The sequence below is a fragment of the Lepus europaeus genome, chromosome 9 (assembly GCF_033115175.1).
Source record: "Lepus europaeus isolate LE1 chromosome 9, mLepTim1.pri, whole genome shotgun sequence".
NCBI classification, from domain to species: Eukaryota; Metazoa; Chordata; class Mammalia; order Lagomorpha; family Leporidae; genus Lepus; species Lepus europaeus.
In genome coordinates, this window is record NC_084835.1 from 46,744,747 (window position 1) to 46,764,161 (window position 19,415).

General features: G+C 44.7%; 1 protein-coding gene across 1 annotated transcript in view; it reads right to left on the minus strand.

Moving 5' to 3' along the window:
• Positions 1 to 3,226: 3,226 nt before the first annotated feature.
• RYBP (RING1 and YY1 binding protein) overlaps positions 3,227 to 19,415 on the minus strand; it is an 85,676-nt gene continuing 69,487 nt past the window's right edge. The window contains exons 3-5 of the mRNA XM_062201269.1: positions 6,862 to 7,038; positions 6,671 to 6,769; positions 3,227 to 6,268 (exon numbers count right to left, since the gene is read on the minus strand). Of these exons, the coding sequence (XP_062057253.1) occupies positions 6,016 to 6,268; positions 6,671 to 6,769; positions 6,862 to 7,038 (529 nt within the window). The 3' untranslated portion in view covers positions 3,227 to 6,015. The remainder of the gene's footprint in view (positions 6,269 to 6,670; positions 6,770 to 6,861; positions 7,039 to 19,415) is intronic.

Consider the following 19,415-nt stretch of genomic DNA (forward strand, 5'->3'; position numbering starts at 1 on the left):
ACACTGCCTTGTGGGCCCCCAGTTGTCCTGAGTGGAAATGGCAGTTGGGTTTTACCACAGGGGTAACACCAGCTGCTCATACCAGCTGCGCTGAGGATTCTGCGTCTGGATCCAGCTGAAGGAGAGCCCTGTGGTTGATGTGTGCTGTCTGGCTCAGCTGCAGGTGTGGCAGGAACTACTGCAGCCAGGCGAGGTCCAAAGCAGCTGCACAAGTGGGCCAGTTCCAGCCTGGACCTCCCTTCGACACACTCATCCCTGCTATGACACAGTGGGTCCAGCTTCCCCGTGCAGCGCCAGCATCCCCTATGGACGCCGGTTCGAGTCCTGGCTGCTTCACTTCCAGTCCAGCTCCCTGCTAAAGGCCTGGGAAAGCAGTGGAAGATGGCCCAAGTACTAGGGCCCTGCACCCACCTGGGAGACCCAGCAGAACTGGCTTCAAATCAGCCCAGCTCCAGCCGTTGCAGCCATTTGGGGAGTGAGCCAGCGCATGGAAGACCTGTCTATTCCTCTGTAACTCTCCCATTCTGTAAAAAAAAATAAAAATGAACACAGCACAGCGTGCATCACGGGGACTATGTAAGTGCTCAGAGACCACATCGGTCCCCAGCTGCTGGTTAACTCCAGGAGACTAATCAGGCAGAACCTAACACCTGCCCAACTACTTCTGCCCCAGGGTCCACCCGGGTCCCAGCCTTTCCCATGTCCAGATGTGCAGTGGCCCCAGCTGCTGGTTAACTCCAGGAGACTAATCATCAGGCAGAACCTAACACTGCCCAACTACTTCTGCCTCAGGGTCCACCCGGGTCCCAGCCTCTCCCATGTCCAGATGTGGCCAATCATCTTTTCCAGAAAAAAACAGAGCCCTCCTTGCTCCACTGCACCCTCCTGACAAAAGCCGTAGACGGTCAGGTTCGAACCTGGCTTCCTTCAACCAGCAAGGGCTTTTTAGCTCCTGAACTTCGTTCCTGGGGAGCATGGCTTTGCTAGGACTTACGGACTGCTGGGAGGCTGGGGCAAAACCGCCAAGGGCCTCCCTCTGCTCCTCTTCCCCAGAGGGAATGAGGCTGGCTGGTTCATCTCATGCCACCGGACCGTGACAGCGGCACAGCAGCCTAGGCACTCCCCAGCCAAAAAACATCATTCCATACTTCATCCAAACCAACACAGCGAGGGGCTGGCATCGTGGCACAGCGGGCTAAGCTGCTGCTTCTGACATCGCAGCCCATACTGGACTGCCAGTTGAGTCTCAGCTGCTCTGTTTCCACTCCAGCTCCCTGCTGATGCGCCTGGGGAAGCAGAGGAAGATGGCTGGAGTCCTTGGGGTCCTGGCTTCAGCCAGGCCTGGTTCTGGCCATTGTGGTCATTTGGAGAGTGAACCAGTGGATAGATCTCTTGTCATTCTGCCTTTCAAATAAATCAGTCTAAAAAAAAAAACCTAGACGACACATGGAGTCACAGCCTGACCACGGTACCCTGCTCTAGGAGTGTCACTGCTGGCACTGAGCTGAGGACCAGAGAAAACCTCCGCCTTCCTTCCTGCACACACAACCGGAACCATGTTACAAGACTTCCTGAGCTTCCGCCGCAGGGGCCCAGCACTCACTGCACGCCCACACCTAGTGAGAGAAGCTCCTGGCATCCCCTGAAGGATGTCACCAGCAGCGGGCACCCTCACAAAGGACCCCTCAGGTGCCCTCTGAAACAGAAGGCTGAGGGTAAGATTACCTGTTGGTACGCAAAGCGTGGCCTGTGGCCCATCCTCCCCTCCCCTTCAAGCCCTCCTCGCACTTGTGAAGGGCGTGAAGAGCTTGCACTAGGTTTCCCCAGGACACGCTGTTGCACAATTCACCCTGTCTTCCTCGCAGCACCAGTTCAAGTGCAGACCCAGGGCAAAGAGTACCCAGGGACGGATCTAAGTGGTTCCCTGATTCCCAGGTAGGTTCCAGGCCACGGGGTGGGCTGAGTCAGCCTGCTGTTCACGGCTCGCCACCTGCATGTGACTGCCCACGAACCCTGGACGAGTTAGCTGCCACCCCCGTTTCTCTACAGCACCACGCCCCATCTGTGGGACGCACGCCCTTCCTCAGCCGTGTCTTTCGTGGCATCCCTGAAACACACACACATTAAGACACCCAAAGCAACTTTAGCTTCTGATTGGACACCTCAAGTTCTAAAATACTGGAGTAGGCGTCCCGGTCACACTGGAAATATTCCAAGTTAGAATTTTTGGGCACAAGGAGCTGTTTTTTCTTGCTAAGGGCTAACATCCACACATGTGAAAACAATAAAGATTGCCAAGGTAAATTTTACTATTTTATTTGTGAAAAAACTACAAGCAGAATTCATAAATAGACATTTCTATTTAAAGCAGGAAAATGATAAAGTGGCTTCTAATAACATGGTCGTGCACATGCCAGTAACAGGAATATATTAACATCTTTTATTTGCTAGACAAAGAGCAGTGTCCAATATAAATCTCCCCCAAACCTTTAAGACCTGTGAATTTCTGACCAGTTCACAAAACCACCAACTGACACTTTAGCATGAAGGAAAACCAAACCCAACAGACCGCCCGCTCTAAAGACGCTGCAGAGCAGAAGCTTCCAGAAGCACTATACAAGCTGTCTTTCTGGGCAAAGGAAAAATAGAGCTCGTATAATACATTGACAAAAATTCACAAGATAAGATTATGTTTTGACATACTTAACAAGCATTCTCTATTTGTCTCCAACAAACAAAGCTAAGGAAATAATGTAACCATCTTTACACAGTAAATTAAGGTTACAAGTCATACACAAGAACAGAACGGCTTGCGCATTAAAAACTGTTCAGCTCCATTGTCATACTCTAAATGTTGGCTCTTAAACCATTTCCGGTTACATACAAGCAAAGGTTATTATATACTCAGCAATTAATAAACTTTCAATAATTTAAGATATGGTAGCTTAAAAAAGTAGACTGAGAATGGTCTTGGTAAGGCAGGTGAAACATCTTAGTGGAACTAAACTCACAGAAGCTTCGCCAATGTTGTTTAAATAACCAGACTGAAACGGAAAGGTTCAGATTAACATATTTTGTGGGTGTCAAGATGTCTTTTTAAGCTGCATGACTAAAGCAGAGCAAGTCAGGTAAGCTATGTGTGTGCACATGCACGCACAAACGTGAACGATCGTGTGGTAATAAAACAACTGGGGAACTGCAAGCGTTAACACTGTGCTTTTTGTTGTGTTTTGTAACCTGCTTTCTGTGCCACTGAATACCAAGTATTTCTGGTCCTCTTTTAATGTATCTCCTCATCATCTACACTAGTGTTTTTACGCACTGCCTACTAATTGTAGGGCAAACAGCAAATGCGGGAAGTCTACAGGAATTCCATTTCCAGAATGCACGCCTGAGGGATGTCATCAATCTCAGGAATCCCAAGTCCGAGGTCCCTACCCCTCGCGATGCCAACAGGACGCACAGCAGCAGCAGAGGGGTACTCCACACTCCCCACCGAGTGCTTCTGACACCGACCACCGGCTGCCGCTCCTACCACTTGTTCTAGAGCTACTCCTCTCCCTTCACCCCGCCCCATTCTTTAATTTATCACGGAGGCAAAACTGAAGAACCAAGACATTGGCAATGAATTAATTAGCAGCCTATGAGTAGCTGGTTAATCAGCTTTTTCCACTAATCTAGGGGGTCCAATCACTTTACATGAAACTAATTTTGAAAAAGTACACAGTATTTCTGAACAAAGTGCATACCAACACTTAATTGGTTCAAAAAGCAGTGCAACCCACATATGAGTTTGGTGGTATTTAAGTTTTTTTCTTTTAAAAAGTTAATTAAAAAACTTAGCAATCCCTTACACCTCTGGAAAATAAATATGGCTGACTAATTTACCCTCCCTGAGACCCTTAATAAAAGGACTATTAAAATTTTAGAAGGAATGTCTTTGCAATATCCCACTAATATTAAAATGTGGATTTAAAATTCATAGTCAAATCACTATGTATTATATATTCTGATGCTTACGGGAAGCATCTAATTTCCTTTGGTTCATTAATAAATACTTTAAAAATGTATTTAAAAAGATAAGCATAGCTTGCATCCCAGACACAAGCGTTACTTTTAAAAAGAAGGGAACATTGTCCATGCATCTGAGAGTAGGATCACAGCAACAAATGGCACTGCTTCGTTACCTAGACCTTCCAGAACAGAATCTAAAATATGGAACATCAGTGACTGCACAATAGTTTTAATGTAAATGTGAAAGGAACCTTTCCTGTTGGCTACTCAATTCAAGCTGTTAATTTTTTTTAACTTGTTGCCTCCAGACAGAAATTAATTCTGATTAATAGCAAACCAGGCTTTTCACACCAAAACCTGGTGCTTCATTACATTACCTGCCCTCCCGTGAGCCCTTAAAGGTATGACCAAATAAAGGAAGGTGACATCAGTCCTCATGCTTGCAATGACTCGGAAGTACTACAAACTCCGTCGGTATGAATGCAAGTCAGAGAGACTCCAATCAAACAGAAGCGAAGCGAAAGAATTTGTTGTTTGAATGAGGAGAAGTGGAATCATCCTAGTGGTCTTTGATTTTTGCAAGACAGTAAAGAAAAAAAAAAAGTGAAAACCTTGAAAATTTTGCTCTAGCTATCTTTACGTCGAGGAAGAAAAAGATCACAGGCGCTCACAGTTCAGTGTGAGCTCTCCCGGCACCTCTGGCAGCCACAGCTCAAGCCATTCGCTACTTGAGTTCTTCCCACAGCAGGGAATTGAGAAATGTCTCTGAACACTGCAAAGCTCCACGTCAGGACCGGATGTGCGGTAGATAACCTTTGCTCCATAAAACCAACCACAGTAGGCTTCAAGAAAGACAGACAAAGCATTCTCACAACAGAACTGGGGAAGGTGGAAGTTTGAAAAGTGAGGGGACATGGAGGCACACACATTTCAATCAGAGCAACTGCCACTGCAATGTCATGTGCAGCGTGGGAACAAGGGGCTGCTTCCTATGGGCCAAAAACACAGCTCAGACGCTTTCAATCCTAAACTAAGAGACAATTTCTAGGTTTACCTTCAGACATGAGTAGAGGTCTGGAAAACGGATGGAATTCGAGTTACAGAATACCATATTTTCATGAGTGCTAATGTAAGACAGCAATGTTAACATGTAACCGTAATGTACACGAATACTTGGCATTCTGGAGCTAGTTTAGTTACTTTTGAGTGATCAAAGCCCTCCCCAACTAAACCACTTGTGATTTGTCAGTTATTCCATCGCAAATGCAGGCTATCTGGAGCAGTCTTTAAATTTGAGATCACATTGTTTGAAAAAATATATATTTTTATATCGTCCAGTACTCTTTAGACAGATGAGAGTCCAGTTCCCACATGGGTTGGAACACACTTCATGTAAGACTGACTTTAATTTAATTTCAGCACTTTCTGTGACTGTTCAATGCTGTATTCACTTCACAGTGTATCAAGCACCAGCGCTGCCATGGATTGGTTTCAAATAACCCTTTAGATATAATTTTATATTTATATATATATAGTTATATCAAAACTGATAGTACATAGTATAACTTGAAGAAAGAACTAAACTTAAAAGGATATGCTGAAAGGATGGAGTTTGTGAACACAATAAATAAAAGTTCCCTCCCCCTCCCAACCCTCCCTCCAACAAAACAAAAACAAAAAACCAGTTGTAATGTACATGGAAAATTGTGCACAGCAGATTTTTTTTTTTTTATAAAAAGTAGATTCAGGAGCACATCCAATTATAAATGATTGTTAGGAAAATCATATAAAACAATGGAATACATAAAAGTGTCAAGAGTAATCGTCAGGGTGCGAAATTCCTTGGTAGCCAGATGCCCATGGCAAGCAGAAATTATCCTGGCAGCATCACTAAGAGGTCGATGTCCACAGAAGATTCTCCAGGGGTGCAAGCAGCATGGGCAGGTGGAGGATTTGAATTTCATACCCTGATTCATAGTTTTCACAACTCCATGTGCAACTTCAGAAAGATTCATCATTTACTGCCGACATGTCGCCCTTTGGCGTGGAAGAACGGGAGGAGCCCTTGTCTGTGCTCTCTGAGCCCGAGCTGCTCTGGTTCTGCTGTTCTGACCCTGCACTGGAGGTCACTGTGGATGAGGATGTCGAGGAGGAGCGAGTCTTTTCCTTAAAGTCTGTGATAATGACGGTGACATTGCCCACAGTCACTGCCAACTGCTGCGCCGTGCTCCTGTCCACGTTTTTCAGCCGGGGCCTGAAAGCAACACCATGAAAGAACAGTCAATTAAGTAAGTCATGCTGGCAAAACATGAGCAACACACCTACAGTCATCACGACACCACGGCAGTGAATCCAAACTTCCTAACAACCATGGCAAAGCTGGCTGCAGAGTGTGCGCGTCAACTCTGGCGAGCACGGAAATGACTGCTGGCTTGCAGCACTTCGGATCCACTGCAAAATTCTTATTAATTTACCCCTCTCTTACTTGCACCACCCTCACGGAGAAGCAGTTTAAAGTAATAAAGAGGTCAACAAACACCTTGCCCCGCAGCCCGTATCTCTTAGCCTAGAGATCCACAAGTACAAAACCACCCTGCAGTTCCGGATGACGACGAATCCACCAGAACCACAACTTCTTCTATTAGTTTCAAAGTACCTTGAGGTGTGATTCGTTTCACTGGTCTTTGTTGTCGCGTTTGCCGACTGTATACTGTTTGCTTCACTAGGAGGGTCTTTCAGAATGTCAGACTTTGGTCTGAAAGAGAGGATACAAAAAAGCAGCATTTAAAAGATACTTGTGGTTCACCTGCCAAGTAATATACTGTACTCTGCTCCCCAGGAACTTACTTTGTTTTCTTATTGGTGTTTTTCTTGGTAACACTAGGACTAATTTCCTTGTCTTTCTCAGGTTTCTCTTTGTCTGGCTTTTCCACTTTCTCCTTCTTCTCCTTTTTAGGGGGCGGCGGGGTGGCATACTGTTGTGCCACTTGCTGTGCCACCAGCTGAGAATTGATTCGAGGTTTCCTAAAATAACCAAGAAAAGATGTATCATTATTTGCTTTATAAATAGGATCATTATTTGCTTTTAAGTATTTCTTTGAATTTTTCGTTTGATCTCCTAACTTCTGAGGTATTTCATGATTGATAGCCAGCAACAGAAAATGCATTATATGGTTTTATTTCTACATTATTATTTTGAGATAGTATGGTTTCTTTTTCAACGGAAATGAAACACTGATGTGTGCTAACACAAACACATGTAGCCCCGTACGGTAAAATAGTCTTTTGGCCAATAAGCATGACAGTGTTTCTAAGAGTGCTGAGAACACTACTTCTTTTGAGCTGTCAAGATAATACTGACTGACAGCTTTCAAATAACTCTGTTGTAGAGGGCTAATCTCATTTTATTAAATGAACACTGATAATCCCCCCGAAAAGAGAATGAAATCAGAAGTGTGACGTTCACTGCTCAATCTAATTATTCTGACTTGGTCTGCTCTCCTGCAGCTCTGTGATTGGCACAGACAACACATCCAGAGCAATAAAAGGTAACACTGGTCCACACCAGCTCCCAAAGGGCTGTGACGGTTCAAAGTCACCATGAAGAACTCTCAAGACAAACGACACATTCACTGTGGCATCAACCATCATATCGTGCCAATCTCCAACTGACACTGGCTCTCAGCACTATTGTTCACAAATGCTAAGCGGTGCCAAACACTGTTCACAGGGCCTAGCCATTCATACACCCAAAAGAGAAAAGGAGAAAAGAATACCTAGGGATTCTTTCTATATACTATAGCCCTCTCCCCTACCCCCACTAGTAGATGCCTGAAAGCCTGTGTGTGTGTGTGTGTCTGTATAAACACTATTGTTCTGACTGTTGATCTAAGAGATGGCTACTAAGTGACCAACAGCTGAGAAGCAGATACAGAGTGGACACAGAGGACAAAGAGGCAATCAGTATCCTGGTCAGGGTGGCACAGGAGGACCTGGCACTTCATTGTGATACTTAGTGCAGTGCACAATTGAAAAGGGAGTCTTAGATTGGAGGGGAGGGGCTGCCGTAATGTTAGTTTTCAGACATTCCCATCTATACAGACATCTCTACTGATACTTCCCAAACACAAAACCCAAGTGAGTCCTTAACAAGGCGAAACCACCGTCTGCCACAACATAATGGTCACCTTCAGATCCTACGGTTCTCTCCACCCCCAGAGGAAAATAATGCAGAGCAGCAGATCTAGCTCAGGCATGGCGGGGAGCCTGTGTTGGAGGATCAGAAAACACCCATCTAGGAAAACAGAGTAAGGTTGCCTTTTTACACAGTTCTGCTGTTCTAGGTACATGGCATGATTCCCTAGATGAAGCAGGGTTACTCCTGGAGCATCTCTTGGAAGGGAGTCTAAGGTGGCTGGCAACAGACACATGCTTACTCCACAACTGCATTAAAAGGTTGACCTATGTGCTGGCTGGGTGGCAGTACAGATTGCAAGGATACATATCTGAAGTTAAGTGCAATCTCAGAGCAAACTTCCTATCAGCCTCCAACAACACAGGCCTTGGTCATAGGTTAGCACACCATGAAACCACTAGCCTCAAAGCACACTTCTGCCTAGATCACAAGTGGCCTCACTCACCACTGAGCAAGAGACTCAAACACACAGGAAGTAGAAACATCCTTCCTCTGAGCCCCTGCCCCTCAAACACAGGGAGGACGCTTGTATGTAACAGATAAGTTTCCCTCTGCAGTCTCTTATATCGCTGAGAAGAAAAGTCTTCTGGCCGGCACCGTGGCTTAACAGGCTAATCCTCCGCCTTGCGGCGCCGGCACACCGGGTTCTAGTCCACGTTGGGGCACCGGATTCTATCCTGGTTGCCCCTCTTCCAGGCCAGCTCTCTGCTATGGCCCGGGAAGGCAGTGGAGGATGGCCCAAGTGCTTGGGCCCTGCACCCCATGGGAGACCAGGAGAAGCACCTGGCTCCTGGCTTCGGATCAGTGAGATGCGCTGGCTGCGGCGGCCATTGGAGTGTGAACTAACGGCAAAAAGGAAGACCTTTCTCTCTCTCACTATCCACTCTGCCTGTCCAAAAAAAAAAAAAAAAAAAAAAAAAGTCTTCTAATACTTGTAAGCACTCAGGAGAGACATAACACATCAGCTAAGGGGCTAACCAAGCCAGGTGAATTAGAGTGAAGGTGCCATACACTTATCAACACTCAGGGCTGCAAATAAAATGAAATGGGTTAATAATATGAATAAACCATCCAAAAGCTACACTCTGGAGGGAGAATTTCAATTGGGCCAGTATGTGTACTGTACTCCAGAGCAGTATGACTCAGGAACAAGGGAAGGTACCTGGATATCAATTTAAGAGGACCCTAAAAAGAGGGAGACTCAAAGCTAAGCCAGATGCCTGGCCCCAGAGAACCCGCAGCCTAATTAGCACTCACGCCGAGTCTGAAAGCTGTGTCTCACTTCAGGATACCTATGATGCTCTAGGATGTCACTTTCCACATTGCCCCATAACTGCCAATCAGCCACATACTCCTCAATGGTAAAGATCTCATTCTTCCCACCTCTGTCACCAAGATAGCCAGCTCAGGGCCAGGTCAATAAAAGTCTTCCATTGGTGGTTCACTCCCTAAATGGCCACGATGGCCAGAGCTGGGCTGATCTGAAGCCAGAAGCCTGGAGCTTCTTCCAGTTCTCCTGCAAGGGTGCAGGGGCCCAAGTGCTTGGCCACCTTCTACTGCTTTCCCAGGCCATAGCAGAGAGCTAGCTTGTAAGAGGAGCAGCTAGCACCCATATGGGATGCCGGTGCCACAGGCGGAGGATTAACCTGCTGCGCCACAGTGCCAGGCCCTCCAGGGAAGATTTCTAAAGCAAAGAGGTCTTGAATCATGCAGTACACTGAAGGAGGGAGGACTGGGTGCAAGCAAGAGAAAGGGGCAAAGGACAGAGAACCATCCAGAAAAACCGAGGAAAGGAACAGAAGCACTTTCTACTGAGGCAAGAGAGGAATGCTAAGTAAACTGTCTTCCTAAACAGGTCAATTTTGGGACCAGTGCTGTGGTGCAGCAGTTAAGCCATGGCCTATAGAGCCGGCATCCCATGTGTGCTGGTTCAAGTCCCAGCTGCTGCATTTTCATTCCAGCTCCCTAATACGCCTGGGAAAGCAGCAGAAGATGGCCCAAGTGTTTGGGCCCCTGCACCCACATAGAAGACCTGGTTGAAACTCTTGGTTCTGTTCTGGCCCAGCCCCGGCTGCTGCAACCATTTGGGGAATAAACCAGCAGATGGAAGTCTCTCTGTGACTCTGCTTTTCAAAGAAACAAACAAGTAAACAAATAAATTTAATAATAAAAAAAAGTCAACTTGGGGAGGCTGTCTCAGTTGGATACTACAGGGCTTGCTGGGAGCGAACTTGAAGATTGGATGTGTAAAACTGTAGTAGGAAAGAGAGTTAGTGATGAACAGACAGAAAAGGAAGTTACTAATACCTCATGAATTACTCTCAATGGCATGAATGTGGCATGTTTACAAGAAGTAGTTTTTGGCTACCCAGGAAGCGTGCTTATCCAGAATGGATCGTTCCCTTAAAGTTAGCTTGCCAAGGCTACTGTTCGCAACAGTATACTAGTACACAGAAGTAAGGTGTTCATCTAAATGCTTCTGCTGCTGGCAAATAAACCCTTGGAATTCTTCAGTGCCTGCAACACAGCACAGTACCTGTAGGACAAAGTCTACATGAACAATAAGCTCAACTCCAGCTCCAACTCTGGACTGGCACAAATACACACTTTCTCACTGGCTCCTAAGAAAATGTTTGACTTAAAGTAGTGAAATTAACATTCCTCCCTTTTACACAACAAAAGGCAATTTCACAAGAGAAAAGGGCCCAAGGCTATTTGGGATTAGATTACTACCAAGAAAAAGTGGGACATCTGCTAAGCCACCTGTGTCGCCTGAAAGCTACTGCTGTGTTCTAAATGCTGCACTGCACACACCCTGTTCCCCAGTGACAACCCAACGCTGAAGCCATCATTTGTCCCTTCCTCAGCAAAACCTTTTCTTCAGCAACAGGATTTATTAATCAGTAGTCATTTTCCACTACTAGTTCTTCAGCAAGTGCAACATTACTTCCAGGTTTGGGAGGAGGGATGAGGTGAGGAAATTCACCTTTGGAAGGGGAAGGGAAGGTGCCATCCTCTCCAACTGCTTCAGCAGCTCGTGCCACCTGCCTCTCAGCAATGCTCTCCTGACTGGCCAGTGTCCACAGTGGAGGCTGCACCAGGTTCTCCAGACTGGCTATTACAGATTGGGTCTGCAGCATAAAAGGCAGGGCCATTCTGTAGCCATCATGGCACAGGCACATCAGGAAGCTACAGCCCCCCAGGAGTAACTGCCATCTCCACTTCGCAAATTAAGACGACTGAGGAACCAAGGCTTGCAGTTAAGTGGCTGAACCGAGATCTGAACCTGGCTCCACTTGGACTCTCCTATGAAGGTATCTTCAAACTAATCTCCCCGCTTTGAAGAGCTCTGACTTGTTTTTTCCTGTTCGTGAGTGGGGGTGGGAGACTGTGATGTGACTTGGCACGATACCAGGGATGAGATCTCGGGTCAACTCAGGTTCCAGTTTAGCCAGGGATCTCCCCAAGAATCCACTGCCTTTATTATCACTACGCTTTGCTTTATCAAGAATAGGACTACTTGGTAGTCCTGTGGCAGACAAAAAGGGAAGGGGATCTGGAAAACCTGCTGTCTTTGTTTTCACTATCCTTGGAATACCGTGGGTAAGGAATGAACCCTTACCTTTACATTTAACACAGTTCATCAGTGAGAAATAGTGACCTTCCACAAATTTTCACTGTCAATGATACCATCTAAGTATCATATAAAATAGTGTTCACAGCTCTTGGTCAATGGGCAGAACTTTCAACAAGTGGTAGAAACTCAATCCCTCAACATGGAGCTGAACATCTCAATCTCTAGGATCATCCCAAGTTTCCCACCTAATAAACCTTAAAAAGAAGCAGTTAACAGTCTTCACCATATGCTGGACATATTAGATCAAAACATGTCCACTTGTGCTTCTGACATCTAAGCTTCAATTTGAAACCAACACCCCCCCCCCGCCCAAACACACACCTCCACAAAGGAAAACTACTTACCAGATATACAAGATAGTAAAACAGTGCTGTCTCCCTTACAAGTCTGGCAGATCTTTGTGGAAACATTTTACAGGTTTATCATTGCTATTTCAATAGCTTACAAATGAAAATGTGCTATAAAATGTCAACCATACACATCAAGAAAACGTGTCTAATTGTTTACATTTAAAAAGTTTTATTTCACACGAGCCTGAGCTATTAAAAAAATAAGTAAATCTTTATCTGGGAACATCTTTAATTTTTGCAAAGGAGAAGTGTTCACGAACATAAAAACACAAGGCAAAATCCTTTTGCTTTCATAGGCATATTCATACCACTTTGGGGTCATACAGGCGAAATCTTATCTTTTTAAGAGAGATTTCTTCCATAAACAACTTCTCTTTTCTTTTTCCTTTTGTGTACTCAAGGGAACCCGAGATCAACCTACAAAATGTCTTCATCAAATCAGCTCACACTGTCCTTCAGGGCTCACTGTGCACTTCCTTTTCTTTCTTTTTTTTTTCTTTTCTTTTTTTTTTTTTTTGACAGGCAGAGTGGATAGTGAGAGAGACAGAGAGAAAGGTCTTCCTTTTTGCCGTTGGTTCACCCTCCAATGGCCGCCGCGGCCAGTGCATCTCTCTGATCCGAAGCCAGGAGCCAGGTGCTTATCCTGGTCTCCCATGAGGGTGCAGGGCCCAAGCACTTGGGCCATCCTCCACTGCCTTCCCGGGCCATAGCAGAGAGCTGGCCTGGAAGAGGGGCAACCGGGATAGAATCCGGCGCCCCAACGTGGACTAGAACCCGGTGTGCCGGCGCCGCAAGGCGGAGGATTAGCCTGTTAAGCCACGGCACCGGCCCACTGTGCACTTCCTTTACATGCCCCTAAACCTTTCTTTGCCTTGGCAATCTGTCAGCTGAGAAGGAGCAATTTTGACAACTTAACCAATCTAAGCCAGCCTCTACTAAACACACTCTATTAGGATTCTTTATGATAGGTCTTCAACACAGTGCTGCAATTAAAAGAAACCTTGTCCACGTGACCTGCTTTTCTGTCCCGAGACTCTACACGTACAAGGTCAGTTTGGATGGATTGTACCTTCTTTCAGCAATGACTGGAGCTCTGTATCGCTCCCCAAAATGTACCTATCCCAGCTGGAACACACCAAAGTGTTCTGTGCACAGTCATTATTCAGCAGTACTTGCTGATCAAATCCAGCTTCAGGAATCTGGATAGGCCAGATGTGTGAAAATGCTCTGTGATCTGTACTTTTTTTTTCTTTGCAAAGTGTATGTTAAAGTTACACTATGGCTAAAAGAAATCTTATCTTTTGGCCCAACTGCTTGGGCCCCTGCACCCACATGGGTGACCCAGTAAAAGCTCCTGGCTTTGGATGGGCCCAGCTCCGGCCATTGAGGTCACTTGGGGAGTGAACCAGCGGATGAAAGACCCTTCGCCATCTCTCCCTCTGTCTGTAACTCTACCCCTCAAATAACTACATAAATCTTTAAAAAAAAAAAAAATCTCATCTTTGCTTAACTACTCTGTATAAGAAAATGTATTCCAAGTTATAAATACATTTTTGGATTTAGAATTCATTTTTAAAATGGGTAATGTCTGTATCAGAGTTTTCTATCTCAACAGCATGGTCCAACACTGATGGCCTCTGGCTATGATAACTAGTGTAACTTGTTTTCTGTTCACTGAACCCGGCTGCTTCTGACCCATGATGGATTTCAAATACCAAAGGACCTATATGACCTTATGATATCATTGAAACCAATCATCATTATAACATGGACAACTAAAAACTTCAACTGTTGCACATATTCACTAGGATCATAAGCTACAGGTATTATGAATCCCCATTTCCCAAACAGTATCTCTTCTTATACAGTTCTTTTCCCTCCTCAACAGTACTTTCCTCTCTCACAGAAACACTTGTCTTCACCTTCTCAAGTTGTTTGGCTCACCTTTTAGGAAAAGCCAGTGAGGGGTCTTGGTCTCAATTCTAGGACACTTTCCCACCAGTATACCTCCTTGACTCAAGAGAATCACTCTGCTGTTAGGGGGGAAAAAAAAAAAAAAAAAAAAAACCTACGATTTTCCTTCGAGTCTGATTCCAACTATTCAACTATACAACCTAGGCTCTCCCCCTTTCCCCAAACATCCTCCCTTCTCTCTTCTTCAGAGGTAATGGGGAAACAATGTAGTATAAAGGAAAGAATGTGGACTTTGGAGTTAAGAACAGGCCTTGGACTTTCTCCAGGCGCTGTTTCTGAGCTTGGGTAAATTATTTGAAATGGAATAGAGCCACACCTAATTTAACAGGGCTAAAATGAAGATGAAATGAGGTAAAGTTCACTTAGCTTCTGTCACAGCGCATGCAGATATTCTCTTCAGTGAAATAATTCTCCACAAAACCACATATACTACAAAGCAATACTTTCCTAGCTGTAGACATGACTACCACCTCAGACACTGGAGGGAAACATTTACAAGTGAAAGAGGTGGGCCAGAATGAGGAGTTGTTACAGCTATAGATTTTTCACACAGGTTAAAAATCCTAAAGGTAATAATGCTGTCTATAAGCCAAGGGAGCCTCAACAACATGGCTGCCAATTTTCCTGCACACCTTGCCCAAAGGAGAGGCCACCGGACTTTAACTGTACAATATGCATGGCAAGACGCAAATTCATCAGACAGTTTGGCAGGGACAATGGGCTCCAACAGAACCAACATGTATACTTAACCAGCAGATTATGAAATGTTCTACGAGATTCAAAACTCTTGTTCTGAATATTCAGTTGCCTTTTATGCCCTGAAAATACACTCAGGACTTAAGCATCAGCAGGTTAAAGCACTGTCACTTTTCTGCAACTCAGGAGCAAATATTCAATAAATACAAAGGGATACAAGAGGTTTAGATTCTAGGAAACAAAAGCACCTATTTCATTTTCATGAACGTATAGGGCAAAAATGGACAGATTATCTTGGCCAAGTGCTGGTCCAGAGACTCCTAGGGGTCCCCAAGGCCCTTTCAGGAGAGTCTCAGGTCAAAACTATTTCCACAGTAATTTGAAAACAGCACTTGTCTTTTCACCTTCATTTTTTACAATGGAGCTTTCAAAAAAAACTTTATGTGTTATATCATTGCTCTGACAGCCTGCATACTTACACAGGCCTTGAATACTTCTCAGTTTTAATTTCCGGTATTTAAACTACCTACAGATATAACCACAATGAAGACCAGTACCTGGGGTCTTTAACCATTAAACTAACTTTTTCTCCTGGTCCCCTGAGCGTGAAACTTCTGTGTATTGCCTGAGCCAGAAACAGGGCGACAACACCCACTTGAGAATACAACTTCTAAAATATCTCAGGCTTAAATTCTTCCTTAGCAAAACTTCAAAAGAAAACTGAAAAGGTACATCAGCTCCAATTGCAAGTTAAGAAAACACCTTGAAAATAAGAAAAACATCTGCACTTACAAAACACCAAAACAACCTTTCAAAAGTGGGCTTGAAGTATTTCAACCACAGACTATAAATCTGGCTTCCTGGGGCCTGTGCTGTGGCGCAGCGGGTTAAAGCCCTGACCTGAAGCACCAGCATCACATATGGGTGCAGGTTCTGGTTCCCGCTATTCCTCTTCTGATCCAACTCTCTATATGGCCTGGGATAGCAGTAGAAGATGCCCCAAGTCCCCGGGTCCCTGCACCCATGTGGGAGACCCAGAGAAGCTCCTGGCTTCGTCTCGAGGCAGCTACAGCCGTTGCGGCCATCTGAGGAGTGAACCATCGGATGGAAGATCTCTCTCTCTCTCTGCCTCTCCTCTGTGTAACTCTGACTTTCAATAAATAAATAAATAAATCTTAAAAAAAAAATCTGGCGTCCTTCCATTTTCACTCCCTGGGAGTAACCACAGTAACAGAATTTTCTCTGTGGTCACTTAAGTATTTTAAGTACATGTTCCCAAATAAATATGCCCTGAAGGTATAAAGATCTCCCAAAGCACTTCAGTAGCTTCAACATAAATTTTACTCTGCATTCTAACACCAGAGTGTTAGGCTCTTTTGCTGGGAAGATTGGGTCTGAAACACTTCAGTGATCACTGTCACACATGAAGCAGTGTTCAGTCCCACAGCCACTGCCAGTCTTGTAACCATAGGCATGGCACAAAATTCTTTTCTTCTGCCTTGCTCAGAAGAGGAACGCCTAGGTGAACACCCAACCCTACTCCCAGGTCAGCGCCCACTGCTTCTCAGGTGCAGTTTGGGTAAAGGGACAAAGATGACCCAGTGCCATATCTCTGCTAGCTCAGTTTCACCTTTGTATTCTGGCTTATGGTTTTCCAATTCATTAAACTAACTTTTCTCCTGGTGGCTGCTACAAGTAGGGAAAGGGGGGCTGTGTATTCTGGATGTGTGTTGGATATATCCTCATTTTCCAAGGTGTGCATTAGATTTCAATGGCCAAAACCTCTGGTGAGGGTGCTTTGTATTTTAAGGAGTTTGTCCTGTTACAGAAGCTAGGACATTGGACCTTTTTTTTTTTTTTTTTCTTTTTAAAGCTTTATTTATTTATTTGAAAGAGTTACAGAGAGGCAGAGATATCCATCCTCCATTCACTGAACCCAGTTGGCTGCAAAGGCCAGAGCTGACACGATCCAAAGCCAGGAGCTTCTTCAGGTCTCCCATATGGGTGCAGGAGCCCCAGGACTTGGACCATCCTCTGCTGCTTTTCCAGGTGCATTAGCAGGGAGCTGGATAGGAAATGGAGCAGCTGGGACACCAACCAGCACCCATCTGGGATGCCAGCCAGCACTGCAGGTGGCAGCTTTACAGGCCTCAGAACATTAGATGTTAATAGGTGAGCTGCCAAAGCTCTCCCTTCTTTGCTTTGTGTTTATTTTGGATCACTAATTCTGACTTTGGATGGTTACACAATCTTTGCAAACTTCAGTTTCCTCATTGATTAAAAAAAAAGATTAGGAGCAAGGAATCTCTTTGCTCAGACACTTGTACTCCATATTAAAAAAGACAACTATGCATTTATTTATTCTTGAGGTGCAGGCAGGCTCACCATTTATGCAGTCATCAGCTTGTTTTCAACAATCATAAATAAGCATCACATTTTACTGACATTCTACAAACTATAAACTGAAGGTTTAGTGACTTGGACCCTCTTCTTCTCCCCTAAAGACATACCAAATTACCTTACAAACCATGCTTAATGATTAACAGGAATCCCAGAAACGAGAAACTCTAAGCTCATTGTATTTTCAGATACAAATAAACTTGATAAATCAAGTCTTTCTCTAAAAAATACTAAACCATAAAAATAATCCAATCTGCCCAGCAAATTACTTATGGCTGTCAAAGATCTCATTTAACATGCAAAAAGCTGGGCGAGTGCCACGGTACAGTGGGTTAAAGCCCTGGCCTGAAGTGCGGGCATCCCACACGGGTGCTGGTTCGAGTCCCAGCTGCTCCTCTTATAATCCAGCTCTCTGCTATGGCCTGGGAAAGCAGTAAAAGATCCCCAAGTTCTCGGGCCTCTGCACCCACATGGGAGACCCGGAAGAAGCTTGTGGCTGCTGGCTTCAGATCAGTGCAGCTCTGGCCTTTCTCTATCTCCTTCTCTGTCTCTACCTCTCTCTGTAACTCTTTCAAAGAATAATAATAATAATAATAATAAAGCATAAAGCTAGCATTGTGTAATAGTGCTAAGGCTGCCTGATTGTGATGCCAGCATCCTATACAGGCACCAGTTTCTGTTCCAGCTGCTCCACTTCTGATCCAGCTCCCTGATGATGTACCTGGGAAAGCAGCAGAAGATAGACTAAGTCCTTGGGTTTCATGTGGGTACCAGGTCACTACTGCCATTTTGGGGGGTGACCCAGTGAATGGAAGATCTCTCCTCCTAACTCCAATTTTCCAAAAAACAAAACAACTCTCTTCTGTAACTCTGCCTTTCAAATTAAAAAAAAATAAATAAATGAATAAAAAAAATTTTTTTTTGCTCTTGAGCTAAGACCATACCATCTGAAGGTCTTTAAACAATTACAAAGCAAACACCTTCTGAGCAAAGGAAGGGAAACTTTAGGTTATCTTCATTATTTCAAATGGTTGAAAAATTAGATAAGAATCAAAGTGAAGACCTGTAAGTTACTAGTATCCAACAGAGACTCTGTTAAGTTTGAGAATTCCTTCAACTCAAATAAAAATGGTTTTGTTTTGCCAGGGTGGTAGAGAATAGTGTGTCAAAAGTAGATGGAAATTCATATGCCAATGCTTAAACAGTAATCCTGGAATTAAATGTTGGTCCTATTTATTACACTTGGACACAAATTGTCTCAGAACCACCAGAAAGTAATGTAAGAACAGAAACTTGACTAAAAATAAGAATTTTTTTAAGATTTATTTATTTATTTGAAAGTCAAGAGTTAACAGAGAGCAGCCAGGTCTCTAACTGCCGCCCATGTGGGATGCTGGAATCGCAGGTGGGGGCTTAACCTGCTCTGGCACAGCCACAGCACTGGCCCCCATATGCACTTCTAAAAGTGCATGAAGTCTTTATCTCTTTTTGTTCCAATATTCCTCACCAGCTGGCCTTTCCTCCATAGTGTATCCCCAGCCTGGGTTGCTCACCCATACTAGTCTAGACTTTAATGACTTTCTCAGAAGACACCTTTGAGCACTTGCTGTTTTTGCTTATCTGCTATCCCTTAGCTGAAACACCCTTCCTGATACCTTCTCTGCAAAACCCAAGTCTACTTCAAGACCCAGCTTACTTCTGTGGTGTAGCAGGTAAAGCCACTGCCTTCAGTACTGGCATCTCATATGGGCGCTGGTTCAAGTCCCGGCTGCTCCACTTCTGATCCAGCTTTCTGCTATGGCCTGGGAAAGCAGTAGAAGATGGCCCAAGTCCTTGGGCCCCTGCACCTGCGTGGGAGACCCAGAAGAAGCTCCTGGCTTCAGATTTGCCCAGCTCCAGCTGTTGCGGCCAATTGGGGAGTGAACCAGTGGATGGAAGACCTCTCTGTCTCTCTCCCTCTCTTTCATTCTGTTTAACTTTCAAATAAATAAATCCTTTTTTTTTTTTTTAAAGTATGCCACTTCTTCCCAGCATCTCCTGGCAAGTAATAATCTGTGGCCATGTTTTAGAGCTCCCAAACTACCCTAACATACACGTAATGGTCTACATCATAATTTTTTACCCATGTGTGCCACTCCCTTTATGAGCA